This window comes from Rhineura floridana, chromosome 3 (assembly GCF_030035675.1).
Source record: "Rhineura floridana isolate rRhiFlo1 chromosome 3, rRhiFlo1.hap2, whole genome shotgun sequence".
NCBI lineage: Eukaryota > Metazoa > Chordata > Lepidosauria > Squamata > Rhineuridae > Rhineura > Rhineura floridana.
The window spans coordinates 140427648-140454893 of record NC_084482.1 but is presented as its reverse complement, the minus strand read 5'-3'; the positions used below and the strand labels follow the sequence as shown (position 1 = coordinate 140454893).

Below are 27246 nucleotides of genomic sequence, written 5' to 3'. Positions count from 1 at the left end.
GGTGACTCAGATGCCCTGGAAAATTCAAAAACCGGTCATGCTAGAGATAGCCATCCCTTATTTTTGTCCCCAGCATCTGGACCAGAATTGTGCTATCTTCATTTAGCTTTCACAGATAATAGCTCCCGATGAACCCTTTTGTTAGAAACCATCTAAACAAGTGACTATTGCAACTACATTTTTTTATTTATGAAAGTATTTATATACCACCAATTCAGATGTACAGTATAACATGGCAGTGTACAACAGTATGTACAATAAAATATAAAGCCTAATAAAAACAGTAAAAATGATCATTAAAACGACTGGCTGATTAAAAAAATTAAAAAGTTACATAGGCCTGTCTACATAAAAAGTTCTTCAACTCAGACAACTGAAAAGTGAGGTTGCCTGTCAAATCTCTAGTGCAAGAGTGTCCCACAGCATGTGACCAGTGACCCTAAATGCCCAACTTCTAATGGAGGACAGTTAGGCCTCTGTAACATAAGGTACAACCAGCAATGCTCCTCTGGATGGTCTCAGTGATTGAGCTTGGGATATAAGGGCTCCAGGAGTTCCTAAGATGTTCTGGACCAGAGTTGTTCAGGAATTTGAATAGGAATATAAGAGCCCTGAACCAGGTCAGGCAACACATGGGCAGCCAGTGCAGATGTTTTAGCAAAGATGTTACATGTTGGCTATCTGTCACCATCAGCAGTCTAGCCACTCCATTCTGCACTAGCTGGAGCTTCTAGACAAAGCCCATGTGCAGGCCCACATAGAACGCAATGCAGTTATCTAGATCTGAGGTTACCAATGCATGCTCTGTAGCGGCCAGGTTATCCTGATCCAGATAATTCCATAGCTGGTGTACCAGACAAAGCAGGTAAAAGGCATTCCTAGGCATAGAGGTCTCTTGGGTCTCTAATGACAAAGATGAATGCAGGAGTAACCCCAAGCTATTTACCTGCCCTTTAGGGGGAATGCAGCCCCATCCAGAACATGCAGCTGGCCTGTGTTTTGGACACAGGGACCACCTACCCACAGAGTCTCTGTCTTCCCAGGATTCAAACACTTGATTGGCCCTAATTCAGTCCACCACTGCATCTGGGCTCTGTTCTATGGCTTGCACAGCCTCTTCTGATTCAGAGGTTAAATAGAGCTGATGGCATTGTGCTCCAGCACTTCTAATAACCATTCCCAAAGGCTTCATATAGATATTAAAGAAATGGTGCCCTGTGGAACCCAGTAACATAAGTACCAGGAAGTTGAAGAGCACTTTCCCCAATGCTACTCTCTGGTCTCTACGGTGTAGGTAGGAACGGAATCACTGTAATATAGTATCTCTGATACCCATCCCACACCATCTGTTCAGGAGGATACCAGTGGAAGCTCCTCATTAAGGGCGGGTGGGGCACTGCCCACCCTAACCACCCTAAACCTCCAAACTTATAGTCCAGTCCCTTCTCTGTTCCTTTCATTCGTATTCAATACAATACACATAGCCCAATGCCCTTTCTCTGTTCCTTACATTCATATTCAATACAGTACCTCACATTTAGAGACCTTCTAGACTTGTTTCTGTCCATCTTCCGTTCTGGCCAATCATCTCTGGATAGCACAGCCAGTCACAATCATTGCTGTGGTCCCACCCCTGTCTCCAGGGATAAAATTCTAGTAGGAGTGGCTTAGGGAGGGCAGGGGTCCTCTCAGCATTTCCAGGACCACCATTTTGATTTTATTTCCGATAGAATAAGCTCTAGCCAATGAGAAGGAGTCCCTCAGAAATGCATTGGAAGTTCCATAGCATTAGGATGGGACTATGAAGAGCCTCCGCAATGCATTTCAGTTTGAGCCAATCAGTTGCATGCATTTGCTATCTGCATTGGCTCCTCTCTGAATTTGTGTTGCTATTCCCTCGATTTTGCAAGCAGGAAGCTAAAACAGCAGGAAGCACATTTTTTTCTTTGCAGACAGCCTTTGAAAGAAGTAGCAAAATTTCTGTGTGAGTTCAGTGTTTGATTGTGTAGAATGGGGTGGGTGGGTATATGTTGCTGCATGGGGAGAAAGGGAAAAAACCACAGAGTGGCATGTGGGGCAGGTATGCTTTGGTCCTGATGGGCCGTTTGCTGACTGGAGGAGGGGAAGGAAGAAAGAGTGGCAGTGGCAGTGGGGGGGGGTAGGCTTGGCCTTCATGGGCCTTTTGCTGTCTGTTGAAGAGGGAGGGAGAGGAGGAGATAGCAGTGGAGGGTGGGTAGGCCTTGACCCTGGCCTTTTGCTGACTATTGGCGGGGGAGGGAAAGGAGGAGGAGGGAAAAGTAGGACCCAAATGGATTGCTCTGTGTGTGGGGGTGGTGATTGATGTTTTGCATCTAACGAGATGTAGCCTGGAAAAAAGAGTGGCTGCTGGGGGGTGGGCAGGCAGAAGGAGAGAGTTGCTTAAAAGAGTTTCTAGTGTTGTTCATGGCTGAGTGGGGATCTTCTAGATCCTAGTACAATGCTCTACAAATTGCATTTATACATATATAAATGCTCATTTTGTTTTAACGATCATTTCATTGTCTTGTGTGGACCCCTTCTAAACCAAAGTGAGGCACTTTTCAGTTTTTTTAGGTTCTGTCTGTAAAACTGCAATGCAAGAGGATGGGAAGGAAACCAGACCTTGGCCACTTCCCTGTGACGTCACTGGCCGCACCCCATGACCTTGTAGCAGCCCCACCAGTTTTAGAGAGCACCAGCCACCACTGGAAAATACCATGGTATCAAAGTCACAGAGAGGTTACATTCCCCCATCCCTCTACCGAGAAAGGTCATCTACGTTGAAATGCGCTCTACGTTGGGCTGCCCTTGAAGACAGTTCAGAAACTACAGTTAGTCCAGAATGCAGCGGCCAGATTGTTGACGCGGACAAGAAGGTCCGCTCATATTACACCCGTTCTGGTTCGTCTGCACTGGCTTCCTATTTGTTTCCGGGCTAAATTCAAAGTGCTGGTTTTGACCTATAAAGCCTTACACGGCATGGGACCGCAATACCTGGTGGAGCGCCTCTCCCAATATGAAACTACCCGTACACTGCGCTCAACATCTAAGGCCCTCCTCCGAGTACCATCCCATCGAGAAGCTCGGAGGGTGGTGACTAGAAATAGGGCCTTTTCGGTTGTGGCTCCCAAACTATGGAATGGTCTCCCCGATGAGGTGTGCCTGGCGCCGACGCTGCTATCTTTTCGGCGCCAGGTGAAAACCTTTTTATATTCCCAGGCATTTTAATGCGTATTATTATATGTATTGTTGTATTTTGCTACTGTTTGATTATTTTTGTTTACCTTTGTTGGTTTGATTCTATTGTTTTATTGTATTTATATATTCCTGATTGCTTTATTTTATGTACACCGCCCAGAGAGCCCTTGGGCTTAGGGCGGTATATAAATTAAATTAAATAAATAAAAAAATATCTGAGTAACCTAGTCTGATTCAGTGCTAAATCCTCATTAAAGTAGATGCAGATTATCATTGTCATCCATTACACCAGTGATTCTCAAACGGTGCACCCAGGCACACTGGTGCGCCCTAAGAGGTGGCTAGGTGTGCCTCAAATATTATGAAAGTATATTTTAAAAATGAGAAGAAACCCATTTGTATAGGGTAAGTAATAGTTTTCTATAGTTTTTTATTCATAGTTTAAAATATATTAATATATTTTTAATTTTGTACATGAAGTGTGCCAGAAAATTTTTATATGTTTTACAGTGCGCCGCGAACCAAAAAAGTTTGAGAACCACTGCATTACACTTTAAGTTGTTACACCAAAACTCTCTTCACCAATACTTATTACACACCACTGGATCCAGGGTGGCCTTTTTAAGGAGTGGATTGCAGTATGGCCTCTTGAAAGGCTGTGGTGCCTTTAAAAAGTCTGAAAGTTAATTGTGCCAGCCACTATATCATAGGAGCTCAACACCACTGTTCAGCACTAGCTTCTGAAGTACAGTAGGGCTGTGCTTTTGGCGTTCCGCTAATATGGTGGCACCAGCGGGGCGATCAGCTGTAGTGCGGGGAGCTCCAGCCACTGCGCTACAGCTGATCACTGTCAATTGGAGCTCGGCAGCTGGAGCTCCCTGCGCTACAGCTGATCACTCAGCTGGAGCACGGTGGCTGGAATACAGTAGGGCCCCACTTTCTGGCTTTTTTTGCTTTTCGGCGGGGGCCTGGAACGTAACCTGCCGTATGAGTGGGGCCCTACTGTAATTCTTTACAAAAGGGACAAGTAACAAAGGGATAACATGTAACATGCATATATCAAACAGTGTCCTGCCTTAATCATAAATTCTACATAAATAATATAAAACCTTGGATTCTAGTCAACTTAAAATTGCCGTGAAATCCCTTTTACTGGGTTCACTCTCAATTCTAAAAGTTCTCTACCATAGCTTGGTCTAGTAGCTTAGTCTTGCTAGCTGCTAAGAGGAAAAGTTGTCTTGGTTTGACTAGCTGCAATTCCAGAGTGGTAGTCTTAAAATGGCTGCCAGCAGTGCCATAGAGGATGAGGAAATGTCCAAGCCCTGTAGGAGTTCAGAGCTTTACATAAAGGAGATGGCCAGACATTCCTCTTGTCTAACCACCATTACCTAACTTCACTGATGAAATCATCTTCCTTTCTCACTATGGATCCCCTGCCCATAATAGAGGCTGCTCCCTATTTTAGCTCTCTGCTGTTCATGTACATAATTCTTGAAGGAACATATGTGGGTGAAACATGTGGGTTGCACTGTTTCAGATGCACCTAAGAACTACAGAATGCCTAATGAGATGTTTTTAAAGTCACTTTTTAGAGATGCCAGGTGAACCTCACTGGACTCGCTGGACTTGAGATGCCTTGGGAACTGATACAAGCTTTGAGGGCTCATAATGGTCACCACTAACAGTTCCCAAGGGCTACTGGTGCCTTACTTAGTGGTATGTTACCAGCTTTCCCTCTTCCTGTGTCAGAGCATTGCCGCTGCTGCAGCTGAGTACATGTTATTTTAAACAGGAGAGGTAATGGTTGGGTGGGATTAGAACAGCTGGATAGGTGGGAAAGACAGGGTGAGTGATGGATTGGTGCAAAAATAAATGGGACTATTGTTGTGAAATAGCGTGTTTTCTGAGCCTGGCTAGTGTGACCCAGGGAAAAGTTAACATCACTACTATTTTCCATTGACCAACACATCCCTTTGCCATATCATGAACTGCTTTTGAAAATTATTTTCAATTTCAAGAAAGATTTGCCAGGTGGTGTGGAAGGCTGCTGTTTGAGAAAGCAAAGTTTAAAACTCTCTTTGGCCTGCATAAATCGTTGTGTGCTTCTTTGGATAGTGGCCAATATTTTTATCCCTGCATAAGTATCGAAAACACACAGTCTTTCGATTATACATTTGTATCTTTCCATCTTTATGCCCTTCAGAATCAATATCAATAATTCTGTCTCTTTTGTTTTTGTAACTCTTGTTGACCTTTTCTATCTATGCAAACTATAACCTTTACAATTTGACAGAAAGAACCCTTTCTCCACAAGTTTCTTCTCAAATACAATGCATATTCATATTCATGTATTCATTCTTCAGTTTGTTCTTAGTAACTTGAAGAGCTGAAGCAATTTGCTGCTGAAGCAAATGTTATAGTATTGACTAAAATCTTTTAGTATCAGTTATAAGTACTGAGATTGCATGATTATTCCCTACTATGAATACAACTGATGTAGCTATGGCACATGATACTTACAGAATATATAGTAGGGCTCTGCTTTACAGCACTTCACTAATGTGGTGGTCTCAATTAGACGCAATTAGACTAAAGCCCCACTCATATGCAATTTGACTAAAGCCCCACTCATAAATTGTTTTTATATTATTTTAAATTTTAAAATTGTGTTTTAAATTGTTTTTAAAATATGTGTTTTAAATTGTATATTTGTTTTAATGTTTTTGATTGCTGTGAACCTCCCAGAGAGCTTCGGCTATGGGGTGGTATACAAGTGCAATAAATAGATAGATAGATAAATAAATACGGTGCTTGTTCCACTTTTACGGCGGTTTTCAGGCATCGCACACCATTCTATTCAATGAGTTCCACTTTTCAGCGGTTTTCGCCTTTCAGCAGTGGTCCAGAACGTAACCCGCCGTATGAGTGGGGCCCTACTGTAATTGAATACCTCTCTAAACACACAAGTCAGAGTTTTGCAGTTTGAGATAGATGAGGGCAGCATTTTAAGTTCACTGCCTTACCTGGAATCTGGGGATAGTCTCAACTAAGTTATTTTTATATGAGTGTTAGTAGTTCTTTAAACCTAAGAACCAAAGCATTTTCATCTAAAAAATGAAAAGTTATGAGGATAACTTTTTTAAAGCTTAATCTCTTAGGCCATGGTCGTCTTCTCATGCTCCCGCTTAGAAACTTTATTTTATCAGTGGGTCCCTGCAGATGGGTGATCGTTTACTGAAGCTCAAGTTCTGCTGAAATCCATGCATGTTTGCTGTTATACATCTTTCAGAACACAATTCTGGTCTCTGCTTAGGGAGAGATTCTTGTGCTACTAATAGAGGAAATAGGAAATCTCAACTGTTACAACTCAGATGTAACATTTATCATAAACCCATGTGGCATCCAGTGATCTTCCTTATTGTTTCATCTCTTAGAAGAGCCATATCTTGTTGGGATTTGGCCTTAAACAGTTCTCATTTAAAACACTAGCTGATACATGGTGTTACTGTGATGTGGCTTTAAAGGTTTCCTTTCTTTGGCTTTGGCATGAACAGCTGATCTTGTGCATTTGTAAGAAAGATAAACTGGCCAATGTTTTTCTTGCTAATGTAAGCCTTTTCAATAATACATGGAATTAGCATTTTAGAGAGGCTATGGACTCTGAACTAGGTACCTTCTCAAGCGTATTAGTTCACTGTTAAAACTGTTGTTGCCTTTGAACAAAATAAACAAAAATATTTTCCTGTGTATCCAGATGTTAATATTTATTTTATTTTATTTTTATTTATTTTATTAAATTTATATACCGCCCCATAGCCAAAGCTCTCTGGGCGGTTCACAACAGTCATACATCAAATACAATAAACCACATATTTAGACAATTTAAAACAACTTTAAAATTTTTAAATTCTTTAAAAAGTTTAAAAAAAACAATTTTAACACATACTAAAATGCCTGGGAGAAGAGGAGAGTTTTGACCTGGTGCCGAAAAGATAATAATGTTGGCGCCAGGTGTACCTCATCAGGAAGATTGTTCCATAATTCGGGGGCCACCGCTGAAAAGATCCTTTTTTTCGTTGATACCTTCCGAGCTTCCCTATGAGTAGGCACCCGGAGGAGGGTCTTCGATGTTGAGCGTAGTGTACGGGTAGGTTCATATCGGGAGAGGCGTTTCATCAGGTATTGTGGTCCCGAGCCGTATAAGGCTTTATAGGTTAACACCAGCACTTTGAACTGGGCCCGGAAACATATAGGCAGCCAATGCAAGCGGGCCAGAATCGGTGTTATATGTTCAGACCGCCGGGTCCCTGTTATCAATCTGGCCGCTGCATTTTGCACGAGCTGCAGTTTCCGAACCGTCTTCAAAGGCAGCCCCACGTAGAGCGCATTGCAGTAATCTAATTTAGAGGTTACCAGAGCATGAACAACTGAAGCGAGGTTCTCTCTGTCCAGATAGGGACGTAGCTGGGCCACCATCCAAAGTTGGTAAAAAGCACTCCATGCCACCGAGGCTACCTGTGCCTCGAGTGACAGGGATGGTTCTAAAAGAACTCCCAAGCTACGAACCTGCTCCTTCAGGGGGAGTGCAACCCCATCCAGAACGGGTCGAACATCCGCCATCTGGTCAGGAGAACCGCCCACTAACAGCATCTCAGTCTTGTCTGGATTGAGCCTCAGTTAGTTAGCTCTCATCCAGTCCATTGTCGCAGCCAGGCATTGGTTCAGCACATTGACAGCCTCACCTGAAAAAGATGAAAAAGAGAAGTAGAGCTGCGTGTCACCAGCATACTGATGGCAACGCACTCCAAAACTTCTGATGACCGCACCCAGTGGCTTCATGTGAATATTAAAAAGCATGGGAGACAGAACTGACCCCTGCGGAACTCCATACTGGAGGGCCCAGGATGTCGAGCAATGCTCCCCAAGCACTACCCTCTGGAGACGGCCCGCCAAGTAGGAGCGGAACCACTGCCAAGCAGTGCCGCCAACTCCCAAATCAGCGAGTCTCCCCAGAAGGATACCATGGTCGATGGTATCAAAAGCCACTGAGAGATCAAGGAGAATCAGCAGAGTCACACTCCCCCTGTCTTTCTCCTGACAAAGGTCATCATAAGGGCGACCAAGGCTGTCTCCGTACCAAAACCAGGCCTGAAACCCGACTGAAATGGATCCAGATAATCGGTCTCATCCAAGAGTGTCTGGAGCTGGTTGGCAACCACTCGTTCCAGGACCTTGCCCAGGAATGGAACATTTGCTACCGGCCTATAGTTATTAAGATTTTCTGGGTCCAGAGACGATTTCTTCAGAAGTGGTCTTACTACCGCCTCTTTCAGGCAGCTAGGGACCACTCCCTCTCGCAATGAGGCATTAATCACTTCCCTGGCCCAGCCGGCTGTCCCAATCCTACTAGCTTTTATCAGCCAAGAGGGGCAAGGATCCAACCTAGAAGTGGTTGCACGCACCAGTCCAAGCACCTTGTCAACGTCCTCAAGCTGTACCAACTGAAACTCATCCAAAAAATCAAGACAAGGCCGAGCTCTGGATACCTCATTCGATTCAACTGCTATAACATTGGAGTCTAAATCCTGGCGGATGCAAGAGATTTTATCCTGGAAGTGCCTAGCAAATTCATTGCAGCGGGCCTCAGATGGCTCCACCGTGTCCCTAGGGCCAGAATGCAATAGACCTCGGACAATTTTGAAAAGCTCCGCCGGGCGGGAGATGGAAGATGTAATAGTGGCAGCCAAATATTGCTTTTTTGCTGCCCTCACCGTCCCTAAGTACAACTTAGTATAGGCACTTACCAGTGCGTAATTACATCCATCAGGAGTTCGCCTCCATCTACACTCAAGCCGTCTCCTAGACTGTTTCATCGCTCTCAGCTCCAGAGTGTACCATGGAGCTTTATGAGCTCTACACAGGAGAGGGCGCACAGGAGCGATCATGTCAACTGCCCGGGTCATTTCTGTATTCCACAGTTCAACCAGGGTTTCGACAGGAGCGCCAGCCCTATCAGCCGGAAAACAACCCAGAGCTCTTTGAAAATCACCAGAAGTCATCAGTCTCTGGGGGCGGACCATCTTAATAGATCCCCCACCCTTGCAGAGGGGAAAAGCCGCTGTAAGTCTAAACCTCAACAATAACAATAACAGCCTTTGTCACCCAAAACAGGAGTGGACAACCTTTTTCTTCTGTTGGGGCTTGCATTCACTCACGGGTAGTATGTTGAGGGATGCATACCAGTGGTAGGTAGGCCCAGAGTCTATAATGAAGAAAGGTTTGAGAGGGGCCTGTAAGTAGGAGTTAAAGGACTGTGAGCTCTGTTTAGTTCTGGTACTCAAACTGCTATGAACCTACCCATCCACTTCGTTCAGTATCTAAGGCCCTCGTCCGGGTACCAACTCATCAAGATGCCCAGAGGATTACTACTAGATCTAGGGCCTTTTCTGTGGTGGCCCCCGAATTGTGGAACAGCTTACCAGAGGAGATACGCCTGGCGCCTACGGTATTTTCTTTTAGGCGCCAGGTTAAGACCTGGTTATACTCCCAGGCATTTAATGTTTAATGTTAATGTTTAATGTTTAATTGTTCATTTTAATGTTTTAAATTCTCCTGTTATTTGAAATGGATTTTATTGTAACATGGTATTTTAACTCTGTTTTGTACACCGCCCAGAGAACTACTAGCTATGGGCGGTTTAAAAATGAAATGAAATAAAATAAATAAATAAATAAATACCTGGGCTTTAGATTCTTTTATTCTGGTCTTTCACACCAGACTCTGGCTGGCGGGTATAAAAGTTCTAGCAAAAAAACAGAATAGATCCTGCAAGCTTATAGTCGGCCCACCTCTGACAGTCCTTGCCCTCTTTGGTCAAAGAGTTAGTCAGCTAACTTGGAGGAGGTATATGTTATGGGTTTCAAACAAAAGGTCTTCTCGGAGAAAGTTCAAATGCATAAACAGCGCTCATACGACAGTGCTGAAAGCAGTTAGGACGAGTCTGTCCTCCAGCCTGCCAGACTTTTGAAAGGTTTGCTTCCTACTGGGTGAAAAGGGGAGCACACAACACAATGTGTTGGGAATGCTAGACAGAAAGATTCCTAGAATGAACTCATAAGGCTTTTACTCAGGGTTCCCATCGTTTACTTGCGTCCGTTCATGAAAAGCACAATGAATACAATTCTATGTGCTCTGTTAGGATGGGTGACTACTACAGAATGTCTGGCTTGAGGCCTCAAGTTGAGTCTAGCACCAAATCAAGAATGAAAATCATAAGTTTCTTCTGTGTTGTTTCTGTTCACTTCTGCTCTTCAAAGGCTTCCTCTCCTCCTCCCCTCAGAATTCAGCTGCCTTGGAAGCTACTAAGTATGACAGCTGCTTCTACAGCTGCCATGTTACTATTTCTATCTGCTTTAAGAGAAGTTCATTTCTGTCCACTGATACTACATTAGCGTCACTGAAGTGTACCAGGCAAGAGGACTGAAACCTATTTCAAAAATCATATTTAGAAACAGTAGGACATTTTGAGGAGAGTAGAAAACTGTTTAGAATATTCTAGAATTTGTGGGGCATGTAATGTCAAACTGAAGACTTGGTTCTGAGAATTATAGTAGCGTTGCACCATCACTGCAGGGAAATATGCCAGAGCAAACATTTGGGATGTGTTTGATTAACACTCACCGTCTTTGACAGAGAAGTCTGTTTGAATGGGCAGTGCCTTTTTTGGTAGTTTGTTTGTGGATTCCGTGCAGCTCATGGTTGCCCAATGAGTGCATGACATTCAGAAAACAAACTTGCCTTCTTTCATGGCATTTTTAGTAAACTTACATGACAACAAGTTCCTGATGTTCTTTCTTTTTTCTTTTTTTCTTTTTTTAAAAAGCATTTACACATGGGATTACCTTAGGAACCTGATCTTGAAATGCTCAGACCATTTAATGCTGAATGCTTTGAAATGTTTGTGATTAGGAATATAACAGTGACTAGAACATTGAAGTAAGTGAAAGGGATTATTTGTGATGCTCTGATATCATACATTCTATGATGAGCTACATTATGCCAGTGGGTTGGATAGATTTAAAGAGTGAATAGGATTGGGGGTGGGACAGTGGAGTTGCTCAGACAAAACTTCTATAGTCAAAATGGTATTTTGCCAAAAACTGACCATACTCATAGGCTGCAATGCATGCACATTTTGAGAATAACCATATTGAACTTAGTGGGACTTGCTTCAGAGTAAACATACATAAAATTGGGTCATTAGGTATTTACAGCACCACAAGATGACTTGTTGGTCATAATAATTTCGTTATCTAGATAAATGGCAAAATAGAACTAAATAAATCTGTTTCTTTTTTTTTCTTTATTACAATGCTGCACTATCTTTGAACATATGAAATTGGCTTATCGAAACTAGTCCTAAAACTCACTGTGCCAGCACAGAAATGTGTGCTGTATAACCTAGCCTGCAATCTGCTACTTCAGTGGGATACAAAAAAAGACTTCCATAGTATGTTGTTGTGTTGCATGGTAATTATAGTCAAATATACTAGCACAAATGTTAGCAAGTATTTTGACTGAATATTGACAATATTTGATAGAAAAGTGATTAATCTGCATAGAAACTTTAAAAATAAAAGTAAGGTAAGGTGTCTATTTTTGTGCCATTCTCAAGCTACATCAAAATAACACTACTGTACTGTAGTGGGAATCCTATTAGAAAAGCTTAGTACAGAACAACTGAGAAACAAACTGCTTGTCAGTGTAAATTGATATTAAAATATAAATAACATTTCAAAATGGCTGACCCCCTTTACTTTATATTGTATATTCAATATATAACTGAACAGAAGCCAGAAGGTCAGATCTAGATCCTTTGAACACCATCTAGTTTTACATCTTTACTTAGTAATTTAATCAATTTAAGTAAAAAAATTAAAGCTATCCTTAAGAGAAAATAAGAAAACTTCTTTATCTCATGTGAGACAGGTGGTTCAACTCTGGTAGCCTAGATACACAGTGTGCACATCCTGAGTCCACAGTCCAAAATATAAGATGAGTTTTATTTTTAATCAGCTGCTGTCTGCACATTGGTGGTTTTGTTTGATTGGAACAGAGCAGTTACCTACTTCTCTGTAGCAGTCAGAACTCAACATTCCCCATGGGTTAGCTGACCCTTGACTGACTTTCTGATTAGGCCAACAGATTATCTTGTTTTTGCTAAACATTGCTTCAGTATTACAGTTTAGAGGGAAATGCTGGATAGATATTTGTAAGTCACGTATTGGGAGAACATGGAAGAAATCTTAGTCTTTGGTGAGAAGGACTTTACTGAGATGCAAAACCTTTTGTACCTTTTTTATATTTGTTCATTTTAAAATACAATTTCCTTTTGTAAAGGAAAACAGAAATGTTTTAAGGTATTATTTTCTCTCATATATGTATTAATTAATTTGAAGTAATTTTTTTCCAGTCTCATGCTCTGCTATCATTCCTTACCAGCTGAATCCCCCCTGCCTTTACTTGTTGTTTACCTGCTTATCCCTTAGGCATACATTGCTAAATACACAGACTTGGAAACAAGAGTAACCATAATCAGTGCTGCTTATAAGCACATAGATTAGTTTCCAACTTTTCAGACCTGTGATACATGTTACTATTGTGGTTGGTTGTTTTCGTATATTTACATAAACGGTATTGCCTCTTTTGCAAGTGACAAAAGATGTGCTGTGAGGCTGATGGGGTACGAGTAAAACATCATAACCATGCCTACTGTGTGGTGGTGAAGGAAGCGAAGAAGGCCGCTTCTCTGCCACCATCGCATCCTCAAGTAGCCGTCCAGTGGAGCTTGTCCGTATTGTCCAGGATCTGTTGACATCAACTCCAGAAAATGGCATTTTAGACCCCTTCGGAGGCCCACTGTGAATTGTTTGCAAAGCACTTTGAGGGTAAAGTTGCTTGCCTCTGTAGTAACCTTGATACCCCATCCGCATCTGGTAAGACAGCTGCTGCCGTTTCTGGACCAGGATAGCCTGACCACTGTTGTCCATGCATTGGTAACCTCCAGGCTGGATTACTGTAATACGGCTTTTTCCCTATCACAGCCTTAGATGTTCTTACTGTAGAGATAGTTAGAATAAAGGTTGTTTTTTTAATTTTCTCTGGTCCTAAAACCACCAGAATATAAAATAGGGTTGACTCTTGACTATCAGACTTGCTAAAAAGAGATCCAGGGGATTAGTAGCTAATAGCAAAGGGAGAAGCCATTGGGGAAAGACAGAATGAACAGCAGAGCAATGAGACTTAAAGTACACCCTAACAAAAAAACATGCTCATATGCCCACAAGTGGATAAGAACTCATTTATGTGCTTTTTCCCCTTTGTGCAGGTACTTAGTGCCAGCAGTTAAGGGACATGGTATCTTGAAAACTCACAGGATGGCATAGTGCTGATATAACTGCCACTTATGGTTGATTGAAGATGTAACTTTTGCTTGTCTTCTCATGGTGCAGCATAGCAGCCATTTTGCCAAAGTAGAATAGGGGCTACGGGTTGTATTCAGCTAAGTCCTCCTCAGGGTAGACCCACTGAAATTAATGAACCTAAGTTAGTAATGTCTGTTAACTTGGGTTTACTCTGAGTAGGACTTAGCTGAATGCCATCCTGTAGCTCCTCCAGTCTACCTTGGGCTGACTCTTGCGTAGACATGATGAATTAGATTTGGAGCTGGAGCAGTCATGCAATGATTTCAGCTGTGCATGGTGCTTCTGTTCAGCCAGCTGGGGCCATTACAGATTGAACTGACCAGTGAAACATACTCAGGGTGCTGTTTATGAACAGAATAAGTACAGGTTGTGTTATTGAATGCATAGTTCAGTTTCTTGACAATCTGCACGTTTGTTTAAATTGGGAAAAGCAAGTGCCTAGCATGGTGTAGAGAAAATATTTGGCTTATGCCTGCTAAAATCTCGGAAGCCAGAGGAGTGGCTGAATGAAATGTCTAGTAGGAGCATGGCTTTAGTATCTTGCATAGCTCTTTCCCCCTCTTTATACATTTTTTGTAGTTGTTATGTGCCGTCAAGTCAATTACGACTTATGGCGACCCTATGAATCAGCGACCTCCAAGAGCATCTGTCATGAACCACCCTGTTCAGATCTTGTAAGTTCAGGTCTGTGGCTTCCTTTATGGAATCAATCCATCTCTTGTTTGACCTTCCTCTTTTTCTACTCCCTTCTGTTTTTCCCAGCATTATGGTCTTTTTTAGTGAATCATGTCTTCTCGTGATGTGTCTGAAGTATGATAACCTCAGTTTTACCATTTTAGCTTCTAGTGCTAGTTCTGGTTTAATTTGTTCTAACACCCAATTATTTGTCTTTTTTGCAGTCCATGGTATGCGCAAACCTCTCCTCCAACACCACATTCCAAATGAGTTGATTTTCTCTTATCCGCTTTTTTCACTGTCCAACTTTCACATCCATACATGGGGATCGGAAATATCATGGTCTGAATGATCCTGACTTTAGTGTTCAGTGATACATCTTTACATTTGAGGATCTTTTCTAGTTCTCTCATAGCTGCCCTTCCCAGTCCTAGTCTTCTTCTGATTTCTTGATGATTGTCTCCATTTTGGTCAATGATTGTGCCGAGGTATTGATAATCCTTGACAAGTTCAGTGTCCTCATTGTCAACTGTAAAGTTACATAAATCTTCTGTTGTCATTCCTTTGTCTTTTTGACGTTCAGCTGGAGTCCTGCTTTTGTGCTTTCCTCTTTAACTTGCATCAGCATTCGTATCAAATCATCACTGGTTGCTGCTAGTAGTATGGTATTGTCTGCATATCTTAAATTATTGATATTTCTCCCTCCAATTTTCACACCTCTTTCATCTTGGTCCAATCCCACTTTCTTTATAAATAGAGAAATTTTTTTCTTCCTCTCATAATATTAAAACTGTGCCATCCAATGAAGCTGAATGTTGAAATATTTGGGACAGACGAAAGATACAGCACATAATTAAAGTATGGAATTAGCTTCCACAAGAAGTAGTGATGGCTTTAAAAGAGGATTAGACAAATTAATAGACGATAGGATTATCAGTGGCTACTAGCTCCACTGTCGGAGGCAGAATGCCTCTGATTAACAGTCACTGGGAATCACAAATGGGGAGACAGCTGTTGCCCTCAGGTCCTGCTGGTGGGCTTCCCAGAGGCATCTGGTTGGTCATTGTGAGAAGAGAATGCTGGACTAGATGGGTCTTTGGCATGATCCAACAGAGCTGCTCTTAGGTTCTTAATAGTAGAAGTAGATTAAATTATGCATTTAAAAAGAACATACATTTTGCAGATTATTGGTGCAGATGCATCCACTGCAGGAACGGGGAAGGCAATTTTTGCTGATTATGTCTCCCTCTGCCATCTGAAAAGCTGCTGCAGAGGACTGGGGAACCGTTGAAACATGGTATGAGGTGGCTGCAGGGGACACACGACAAAAATCATGCCCCTCCTTCCAGTGGAAGTCCCTGTTGGATCTCAGCTGCTCTGGAAGTGCACAGTTGCACACTTCCTGCCTGGAAGGAAACAGTTTTTTTTAAAAGGCTCTCATGCACAGGTCAAATAACATCACACATGCCCAGTTTGTTCGCAAACAGAGGGAGTGGGAATATCAGATTAGAAGGTGGGCCAGAAACAAACATCAGGATTGAACCAACGCACTGGAATGCCCACTGGTATGGCCAGAAAACACCAGCTTTGCAGCTAAAATTGAGCCCACTGTGTGGAACACTCTTAACCAAATTCAAAGGTAAACAGAGTGTATTTGCAGTGAGGTACTCCTCATGTGTGGATAAGCCCTTAGTCAGATGTTGCTGCTGAAGGTTTGCTACTGGACACAGAAATTTGTCACTGAATGTATAATCCTGAGGTAATGACAAGCTTGTATGATTATTCCCAAAAATCTCAGATGTGCTCAAAGATTGAATGAGTTGCCTTCTGTCTTCCAATATGTAGGGTTGGTACTGCATGAGGTATTTAAAACTCATAGCTACAGAGTCTAGCTTAGGAGGTTAGTACATGTGACGGCACCAAGGCTTGTGGGCCTTGTGAGGTTCCTAAGCAGACTTGACTAGGGCCCTCAAGGTCAATAAACTTTGGCCTGTCTGGACCGCAGTGGAGATCAGTGACTGGTGTTAGGTGGTCTCGCTTCTTTTTCTAAAAAGTTTATGGCTCTGTCTGTTTAATTCTTAATAGATGTGCCTTTCATTTTTTATTTCCATTTTGTATTCAGCATGTTTCTCTTACCCATCTACACACAATTTATATCCAACTAAATTAACATTTTTAATAATTCAGGATGGACCTCATGTCTTTATTCACTTTCACCTACTTAATACACTGTTCATATTTCTTCCATTCTAGTTATCTGTGAAATTCACATTCTAACTTTAATTTATAAACATTACAAAAATATTAAAAAGGTAAAGGTGTCACCGCACTTGTAGTGCGAGTCGTTTCCTACTCTTAGGGTGACACCTTGCGACGTTTATTAGGCAGACTGTATATATGGGGTGGGATTGCCAGTTCCTTCCCCGGCCTTTCTTTACCCTTCAGCATATGCTGGGTACTCATTTTACCGACCACGGATGGATGGAAGGCTGAGTGGACCTCGACCCCTTTTACCGGAGATTCAACTTCCTCCTTCTGTTGGAATTGAACTCCAGCCGTGAGCAGAGCTTCGGCTTCGTTACCACTGCTTACCACTCTGCGCCACGGAGATTTGTTTAATTCCTGCCAGAAAAAAATGAAATGTACATGCATGTACACTATTGGTGTTTAACTGCTCTTACATGGCCATGTAAATATGCTCACTGATTATGGTAATCCTGATTGCTATACCAGCAGTAATGACTGTGGTCAGATCAGAGGAGTTACCATTGCCTTTGCTATGCCTATACTATGTGGCTGGTTGATATTTACCACTTATAAGTTCTATTATAATCAAGCAGTATATACATTTTGTTAAATAATATTGTGGGCATGTATCTTTTGTGCTTATACTAGGGCCACAAGCACCCCCCTCACACATGTTTGTGCTATAGTCACTACAGAGATGGCAGTGTATACCCCCCCCTGTAGTTTCCCTACAAATATTACAGTGGACATGGCTGCCAAGAATGTAGTCAAGATGCTCATTGTAGCACCCCAAATCTCGCTGATCATGAGCTTACAGAGTTCAGGAGTTTACAGAGAGTGTATTTCTAATCAAAAATACGAAGAGGAGTTATAACATTGGTGATATTCTACTGAAGTTGTTATACCTGTTCATCATGGTGGAAGCACATCCAAACCAGAAACAAAGTGTATTCATTTTTTAAAGTGCTGAGTGACATTCCAATCTACATGATCAAAAAGTTCTATCACTGTAAAAATTTGGCCCATTATCCAGTAGTTTCATTTTAACATAGCACATATATACTTTTAAGGTTGTACCTTATGTATAATCTCAGTGTCTTATTTGAGGGAAGAAGATACAGTAGGGCCCCGCTTTTTGGCGGCCCACTTTTCAGTGGCCGGCTAATACGGCGGCTTTCAGTTAGAGTAAGGCCTCACTCATACAGCACTTGTTCCGTTTTTAAAGCGTTTTTCAGGCATCGGGCGCCATTTTATCCATCCTTCCAGTACTTAGAAGAGGAGTAGAAAGGGAAAGAAAAATACTTTGTGTGAATGAATGTCTACAAAGGTGGTGCCGACGTGAGAGGTTTGGATTCTGGGACCATGGGCTATGCTTCCTGGAAGATGGATTGCTGGCAAATGATGGGTTGCATCTCACAAGGACTGGGAAGAATGTGTTTGGCCACAGTATGGAGAAGTTCATCAGGAGGGCTTTAAACTGAATCCTAAGGGGGAGGGAGACATAAACTTGGTGGTAACGACTGATGAAGGCTTGTGCACAGTAATGGGAACAGAGAGATCGGCTGTAATAGGGACCAGTGACAATCCTCAGAAAAATGTAATAAGGAAGCCAACCATAAATCACATGGTCTTCGATGCCTGTATACTAATGCGCAGAGCATGGGAAACAAGCAGTATGAACTTGAACTCTTCATACAGGAGGGCAATTGCGACTTGATAGGTATAACTGAAACTTGTTGGGATGACTCCCATGACTGGAATACAGCAATTGAAGGATATAACTTGTTCAAACAGAACAGAAAGAATAAAAAGGGAGGTGGAGTCGCGCTATAGGTTAAAAATATATATCCCTGCACAAAAATACAGGAAGATGAGCTTGGTAGTTCCACCGAGAGTATCTGCATTAAAATTAATGGGGCAAGTACTAAAAGGAATGTGGTGCTTGGAGTCTATTACGGACCACCCAATCAAGGAGAAGACGAGAATGCAACTTTTGAAAAGCAAATTGCCAATATTTTGAGGAGGCATGATGTAGTAGTAATGGGGGATTTCAATTATCCCGATATCTGTTGGGAGACAAATTCTGCCAAACACGGCCCCTCCAAGAAAGTTCTGACTTGTGTTGGAGATAACTTTCTCCTACAGAAAGTGGAGAAAGCAACCAGAGGATCAGCTATCCTGGACTTGATTCTAACCAATAGAGATGATTTGGTAGATGAAGTGGCAATTACAGGAACTCTGGGGGAATGTGACCACACCATACTTGAATTCTTGATTTTAACAGAGGCAAAAGCTGAGAGCAGCCATATGCACGCCCTGGACTTCAGGAAAGCTGATTTCAATAAACTCAGGACAGTTGTAAGTACAGGTCCATGGCAAGCCACCGTAATGAGAAAAGGAGTCCAAGATGGGTGGGAGTTTCCAAAAAAAGGGAAATTCTAAGAGTGCAAAGGGAAGCAATCACAACAAGGAAAAAAGGGGGAAACAACAGAAGAAGCCAATGTGGCTTCACAAAAAGCTTAGAGCTGACTTGAAAACAAAAAAGGACACATACAGGAAGTGGAAAGAAGGCCAGGCCACAAAGGAAGAGTACAGGCAGGTATCACGGAATTGCAGGGATGGTGTCAGGAAGGCAAAAGCTGAGAATGAGCTAAGGTTAACAAGGGATGCTAAAAGCAACAAAAAAAGCTTTCTTCAGGTATGTCCATAGTAAAAGACAGAGAAAAGAAACGTTGGCACAGCTACTCAATGAGGATGGCAAAACGATAACAGATAACAAAGGAAAGGCAGAAGTGCTCAATTCCTACTTTGACTCAGTCTTCTCCCAAAAAAGGATCTGTGACCCTCCCAGGAAACATGAAGTAGAAGGGCCAGGATTGGAGCTTGAGATTGATAGACAAATGGTCAAGGAATACCTAATCACTTTGAACAAGTTCAAATCGGCAGGGCCTGATAAATTGCATCCTAGAATATTGAAGGAACTGGCTGAAGAACTCTCAGAACCGCTGTCGATTATCTTTGCGAAATCATGGAGGACTGGTGAAGTGCTGGATGACTGGAGGAGAGGTAATGTTGTCCCTATCTTCAAAAGGCGAAAAGGAGGAACCGAGAACTACAGACCAGTCAGCCTAACATCAATCCCTGGAAAAACTCTGGAGCAGATTATAAAGCAGTCAATCTGTAAGCACCTTGAAAACAATGCAGTGATTACTAGGACCCAACATGGATTTATGAAGAACAAATCCTGCTAAACTAATCTGATCTCATTTTTTGATTGGGTAACCTCCCTTGTAGACTGTGGGAATGCTGTGGACATAATATACCTCGACTTCAGCAAAGCTTTTGACGAAGTGCCCCATGATATTCTGATTAGCAAAATAGCTAAACGTGGGCTGGATGGAACTATCAGGTGGATCCCCAGCTGGCTCCGGAATCGTTCTCAAAGAGTGCTTATCAATGGTTCCTTCTCAAACTGGGCAGAAGTAACAAGTGGGGTACCACAGGGTTCTGTCCTGGGCCCAGTGCTCTTCAACATTTTTATTAACGACTTGAATGAGGAGGTACAGAGCATGCTTATCAAATCTGCAGATGATACAAAATTGGGAAGCATAGCTAATACTGTGCAAGACAGAAAGAAAATTCAAAGGGAGCTTGATAGGCTGGAGCATTGGGCTGAAAACAACAGAATGAAATTCAACAGGGATAAATGCAAAGTTCTACACTTAGGAAAAAGAAACCAAATGCACAGTTATAAGATGTGGGATACTTCACTCAGCAATACGACATGTGAGAAGGATCTTGGAATTGTTGTTGATCACAAGCTGAATATGAGCCGTGTGATGTGGCTGCAAAAAAGGCAAATGCTATGTTAGGCTGCATTTACAGAAGTATAGTTTCCAAATCGCGTGAAGTATTAGTTCCCCTCTATTCAGCACTGGTTAGGCCTCATCTTGAATACTGCATCCAGTTCTGGTCTCCACACTTCAAGAAGGATGCAGACAAACTGGAACAGGTTCAGAGGAGGGCAACAAGGATGATCAGGGGACTGGAAATGAAGCCCTGTGAGGAGAGACTGAAATAAGTGGGCTTGTTTAGCCTGGAGAAGAGAAGACTGAGAGGAGATATGATGGCACTCTTTAAGTACATGAAGGGTTGTCACATAGAAAAGGGCCAGGATCTCTTCTCGATCGTCCCAGAGTGCAGGACACAGAATAATGGGCTCAAGTTGCAGGAAGCCAGATTTCAACTGGACATCAGGAAAAACTTTCTAACTGTTAGAGCCATACGGCAATGGAATCAATTACCTAGAGAGGTAGTGGGCTCTCTGACACTGGAGGCATTCAAGAGGCAGCTGGACAGCCATCTGTCGGGAAAGCTTTGATTTGGATTCCTGCATTGAGCAGGGGGTTGGACTTGATGGTCTTATAGGCCCCTTCCAACTCTACTATTCTATGATTCTCTGATTTTACTGATGGAGTTCCGCTTTTCGGCGGGGGTCTGGAATGTAACCCACCGTATGAGTGGGGTCCTACTGTAGAAAGAGAATGATCAGTGTTTTGAAGACAAGGCAGGGCTGTGTCTGAAGGGTGTGGCAGTGCAGGGAACTTCCCCTTTATTCTTAATAAAGATACAGGATGGGAATTGAATCAAAACTGTCATTACAAGGACTTTGGCATGATTAAAATGTGATTGCTAAAGGCAGATGAAAGTTCCAATTTCAGATAAGTATCCAGAATCAATAATGGAAGAAATAACTGTTTTCATAATACATGATTGTATAAGATTAATCAGGAAGATAACAGTTTTTGCAAAAAACAAATTTTCCCTTTGTAGGCATGGTACTTCTAAATGTGTATTCTCTATTTGAAGCGCTGTGTGTGTGCATGCATAAAGGGACTATGTGATAGTTAAGGATCAATCTTGTATGGATAGAAAAGGGCTGTGGAACCTGTGGCACCCCAGATGTTGTTAGAGCACAACACACATCAGCCCAACCAGCACGGCCAAATGTCAAGGATGGTGGGAATTTTTTAGTCCAACAACATATGGAGGGTCACAGGTTGATTAAATCATATTAAAATCTTGAATTAATTTTAATTTTACAATTTATTTATTAGCTTTTTGTCTTTTTTATTTAAAAGAAAACACTCATTTTTTGAAACATACCAGTGTTCTCAGAAATGTTTACTAAACATTATATAAGTTACTCAAGGTATTCTTTGCTGAAGTCTCTGTGGTAACTTTGATGCTGGAATCTCTCAATTTTTATTTATTTATTTATTATTGCATTGCAGTAGAGTAGGGGTAACTAATGTGGCACCCTACAGGTATTGTTGGATTACAACTCCCATTGTACCTGACCATTGGTCGTGCTGCCCAGGGCTAATGGGAGTTGTAGCCCAACAATATCAGGAGGGCATCATGTTGGCTAGCCCTGCGCTGGAGAAAGACACAACTTTAACAAAAACCTCCATAAGTAGGTGTTCAATATGATAATCCATAGAAGGGTTGGGTTATCTGTGACCCTCCCAGACATAGTTTGATTACATGGGCCCCTGCTGGGAGGAAGGGCGGGATGTAAATCAAATAATAAATAAACTCCCATCAGTTCCAGCCAGCATGGCTAATGTACAGAGATGATGGGAACTAACAGCACCTGGAGGGCTACAGTTTCTCCACTCCTGATCTGTAGCTTTCCAAAACAAATGACTGCAAGTGAATATTACAAATATAATGAATTAATATGATGCATTGATTGTATATGGAGCTTCATTGTAGCAAGCTGCTGTGATCCTAATTGTAATGCTTTTTCTTTGTTTTAGTGTTGAGGGCGAAGCTCCTGGAAGTGAAACTGGCACGTCATTGGATAGTCCATCTACCTATCATCAAGGAACTATAACTCACAGTTCAGCTCTAAGCCCAGACCATTACGACCATTCTCCATACGGACTGTATTCTGTCTCCCCAGGGCAGCAAAGGCCCCGGAGGCCAAAGCTTCAGCACTCAACATCCATACTGAGAAAACAAGCAGAGGAAGAAGCTATTAAAAGGTCGAGGTCACTTTCAGAGAGCTATGAACTCTCATCTGACTTGCAGGATAAGCAGGTATTTGAGCTGTGCTGTTGTATGAATCAAGCTAAAGTGTCATGGAAAAACCTATTCAGCCATTCCTGGAAAATAATACATTTTTCATGCGATTCTAAGTCTGTTCCATAATTTGGTATATCTGAGTAATAAAAATGTTTGTCTTCTATTTTTTCCATGACTTGCTAAAAGCATCAGTTAATATTAATGCTAAGAGAATACTTTTTTCTTCGAAGAAGGAGCTAATACCGTCTCCCAGTATTTGTGTCGTGATTTTGCATATGTGGCGCAGAAGCTATGCCAGATTTTTACAGGAGAATGTGCCACATTTAAAACCAGAAGGAGTTTGTTAATATAAAAACAAACTATTAGCCTGGCCTCTGTATTAACAGTCCCTATCCTTTCAGTCAAGCAAAGCTTCTTTTAAATTTCATTTAAGACTAAGAACCAGAGTTTTTGCAGTGTTGGGCAAGATTGGCCTAATGATCTTTTTCATTACAGTTTGTGACTCTCCCAAATCTTCTTATTATGAATTCAAAAGTAGAATCACTTGAAAGCAAACAAAGCATACCTGACCAATAGTTTGAGAAAATGACTTGGGATGTTGGGATTATGATCTTGTGAGTTTTTTAAAAAAATACTTGAGTGAAACAACTTCAAAAGAAGCTTAGATGCCTAGGATGCCAAGGGTAACCACTGCAAGAAATTCTAAGATGCAATATGTTAAACTTCAACTTTATGTTGTTCCAATTTTAACATCCTATTCACTATAGGTTGTTAAAAGAGGTTTTACTATATATCTTTTAAAAAGACACTACTGCAGTGATGAACAACATTGGCAGCATATCAGATCAATGTAACAAAGAATTTTCATAATGGAAAATGCACACTAAATACTTGGTGGAAATAATATAAAATAGATTAATATGGATTATAATAACGCTTGCTAAATCTCCTTTGGGTAACTGTGAAACAGATACGTTTTATCCTACTTCACAGAAGAAAACCCTGTGGGAGAAAGTTTCAGTGTGAAATGTCATCACTAAAATAGTTCATAACTGTCGAAAGCAAAAACTGACAAGGAATTGATTCAATAGTATTCCAAAGGCGCATAGACTGCCATTCCTTCCTTTGTTAAAAATTAATCATCTTTGTAACATACATAGGAACGCAGGAAGCTGCCTTATACCGAGTCAGATCATTGGTCTGTGTAGCTCAGTTTTGTTTACACTGACTGGCATTAGCGTTTCAGATGGGGGATCCTGCCTGGTCATGCTGGGGATTTTACCTGAGACTTTCTGCATGCTAACCAGATTGTCTACTACAAAGCTTTGGCCTTTTTTGTGGTGAATAGCTGCCCTGAATATAATTTAGGCTTAAGAAATGCAAGATTTAGTAACTATTTATCATTAGCTGTATAAGGGAGCAATCCTAAACTCTCCTGAAGATTGACTGAGGGACCATAGGACGTTCTTTTCTTTTTTTATGTATGTTAATTACAGATCTGAAAATATTTCTGCAAATTCACTTTATTAAACTACAAAAACAGTTTGATGTGGTTGAGTAAATCTCTTTTTTGTAGAGCTCTTGCACTGCAGAAACTATGCAAGCTTTACACAATTTAATTCTTGTTGAGATTCTAACTGCTTGGATCAACTTAAAAAAAACACCTCTGTTTATTTTATTCTATTTAGAGATTTCTGCTCTACCCTTCTAATGTCTTTAAATTGTAAGCTGCTATAAGTTGTAAGATTTAAACCGCAACTACATGTTCAATTTAAATTGTTTCTGTGAATATAAGTTTCACAGAAGTGGATGGCATCTCTTTCCATGCTAATAAAAATTATTTATGAGACAGTTATGATCTTGATGTTGTACAGGTAATTTCCTATTATAATGAGGTCTTCTTTACATGCTGTGAGTATATTTCCATCTCAGAAATTTTTTTAGATCTTAACATTCCTAGAAGATACATTTTTCTGAGATAATTTTGAAGCTCTCATCTCAGTACTATATCAGAATAACATGCAATATTTGATAAAAGGATGATGAGTATTATCAAATATTTATATTTTCTTTTAGGTTGAAATGCTAGAACGGAAATATGGAGGCCGTCTCATAACTAGACATGCTGCTCGTACTATACAGACTGCTTTCCGCCAGTATCAGATGAACAAAAACTTTGAGCGGCTTAGAAGTTCTATGTCTGAAAATCGTATGTCAAGACGCATTGTACTATCCAATATGAGAATGCAGTTTTCGTTTGAAGGACCTGAAAAAGTCCATAGTTCCTACTTTGAGGGAAAGCAAGTTTCTGTTACAAATGATGGATCAAAAATGGGAGCCCTTGTCCAATCTGAATGTAGTGACCTTGGTGAATCAGCTACAATGAAATCTCCAGCAGCATCCACTGACTTTGCTGATGCCATATCGGAACTGGAGGATGCTTTTTCAAGACAAGTAAAGTCTCTTGCAGAGTCCATTGATGATGCACTAAATTGTCGTAGCCTGCACTCTGATGAGGTGCAGATACCTGATCAAGTCAGGAGTCGGGAAATAGAGAGGGACAGTTGTCAAACTAAACCAACAAGCCATAATGTGGATCATAGGAAACTTGATGAAATGACTGCATCCTATAGTGATGTTACATTATATATTGATGAAGAAGAACTATCCCCACCACTTCCCCTTTCCCAATCAGTAGAGAGGCCATCTAGCACAGAATCTGACCTAAGGCTTCGGTCAGTGAACCCATCTCAAGAGTACTGGTCTATGACACACAAAGATCATAAGATGGATACAGACACAAGCTGTAGGAGTACCCCTTCACTTGAATCACAGGAACAAAGAATGAGGATGGATCATCTGCCTTTGCTAACTATAGAACCACCTAGTGACAGTTCAGTGGACTTAAGTGATCGCTCAGAGAGGGGATCTTTAAAGAGACAGAATGCATATGATCGAGGAATTACTAGTCAGCAAGGTAGTCCCAAACACATCTCACATGGCATCCCTACCAAGATAATTTCCAGAGAGGATCAGGAGACTAGACATAGACCAAGACCTATTGATAGCCACTTAGCAATTAATGGAACAGCAAACAGGCAAAGCAAATCTGAGTCTGATTACTCTGATGGAGACAATGATAGCATCAATAGCACTTCCAATTCCAATGACACAATAAACTGCAGCTCAGAATCTTCTTCTCGAGACAGTCTAAGGGAACAAACACTGAGCAAGCAAACGTACCATAAAGAGACTCGCAATAGCTGGGATTCTCCTGCCTTCAGTAATGACATCATCAGGAAACGTCACTACAGGATTGGACTGAACCTTTTTAATAAGTGAGTACAATGCTTTTTCTACATAGAGAAGAAATTTATCACCAGGTCACCTGATGACTAAAACTGGCTGCATCTCGTTGTGAGAGTTAACACATGCCCCACCTTTGATTGTGATAGGTTGCCATGTTAAACCAGGGGTAGGGAAACTCTGGCATCCAGATGTTTCTGGACTACAGCTCCCATCATCTCTGATTGTTGGTCATGTTTACTGGGGCTGATGGGAGTTGGAGTCAAATATCTGGAAGATTTCCTCATCCGTGTGCTGTACTATAGTTTAGCAAGATGTGAATGAGTCTAGCCTCCTAGACATTCAGCCAGGAGGATGAAGTCAGAGGTTTGGAAAAACAAGGAATTGGGAACCAAAAAAATCTGACTCAAAACAGCCTATGATATGGATGTGAATGCTTTATAGAAAATTAAAAACATGTGGATAACATGTACACATCTGTCATAGCTGAATGACCAAAGTAAATATAGCCAGTATATACAAAAACAACTCCTGAAATACAATATCATAACATATGACTAAACACGTATCAACAAAGTGTTCTTCAGTGGTCAATCAATGTACAAACAACAAATATACAATTCAGCATAAATCTATGTAATAATACAATTCACAGTACAACTCCATTTAAATCTGCAGAAATAAGATCTGGAGATTTCTTGAATGCCACACCAAAATACTGTCTATCTAGAAGATACTCTCCAACTATGTGAGCATTGCAAGACTGTCCTGCCAAGTTAAACCAATTTAATAAAATTATTTATTTTTTAAATCTACACAAGTATTTAAATATGCTATATCTCTGCTTGCTGGTATTATAAAATGGGCTATCTGTGTATTGGTTTTAATACTAAGTATGGAGTTTAATTTATTCAGTACTATCTGAGCTAAGTTAGTATTGCAGATGGAGGAGTGGCTGATTTTCAGAATATCATTCCATGCTATACATCAACTTTATTTTCCATGTAACACAATGTATTAAAATTGTACATTTTAAATGTATAATTTTCTTTCTTGAGATAGCATTGAACTAATACTGATGGCAGAAGATAATAATGTTTTTTTTTTAAATCCATTATTGGTTAGCCTAACAGTAGCCTAGTTCAAGAGCTAGAATTAATTAAATTTGTATAATCTGATAGAAAGACCTTTTTTATTCTGTTCATTGAAATATTCTTGCTAGCCTTTG

General features: G+C 41.1%; 1 protein-coding gene across 11 annotated transcripts in view; it reads left to right on the top strand.

The window, feature by feature from the left end:
• The window catches only part of IQSEC1 (IQ motif and Sec7 domain ArfGEF 1), a 588187-nt gene that overhangs the window by 486116 nt on the left and 74825 nt on the right, over positions 1–27246 (top strand). For all 11 annotated transcript variants that reach the window (XM_061618151.1, XM_061618152.1, XM_061618150.1 and 8 more), the window contains 2 exons: positions 22445–22727; positions 24789–26050. In XM_061618151.1, coding sequence (XP_061474135.1) covers positions 22445–22727; positions 24789–26050 — 1545 coding nt within the window. The remainder of the gene's footprint in view (positions 1–22444; positions 22728–24788; positions 26051–27246) is intronic.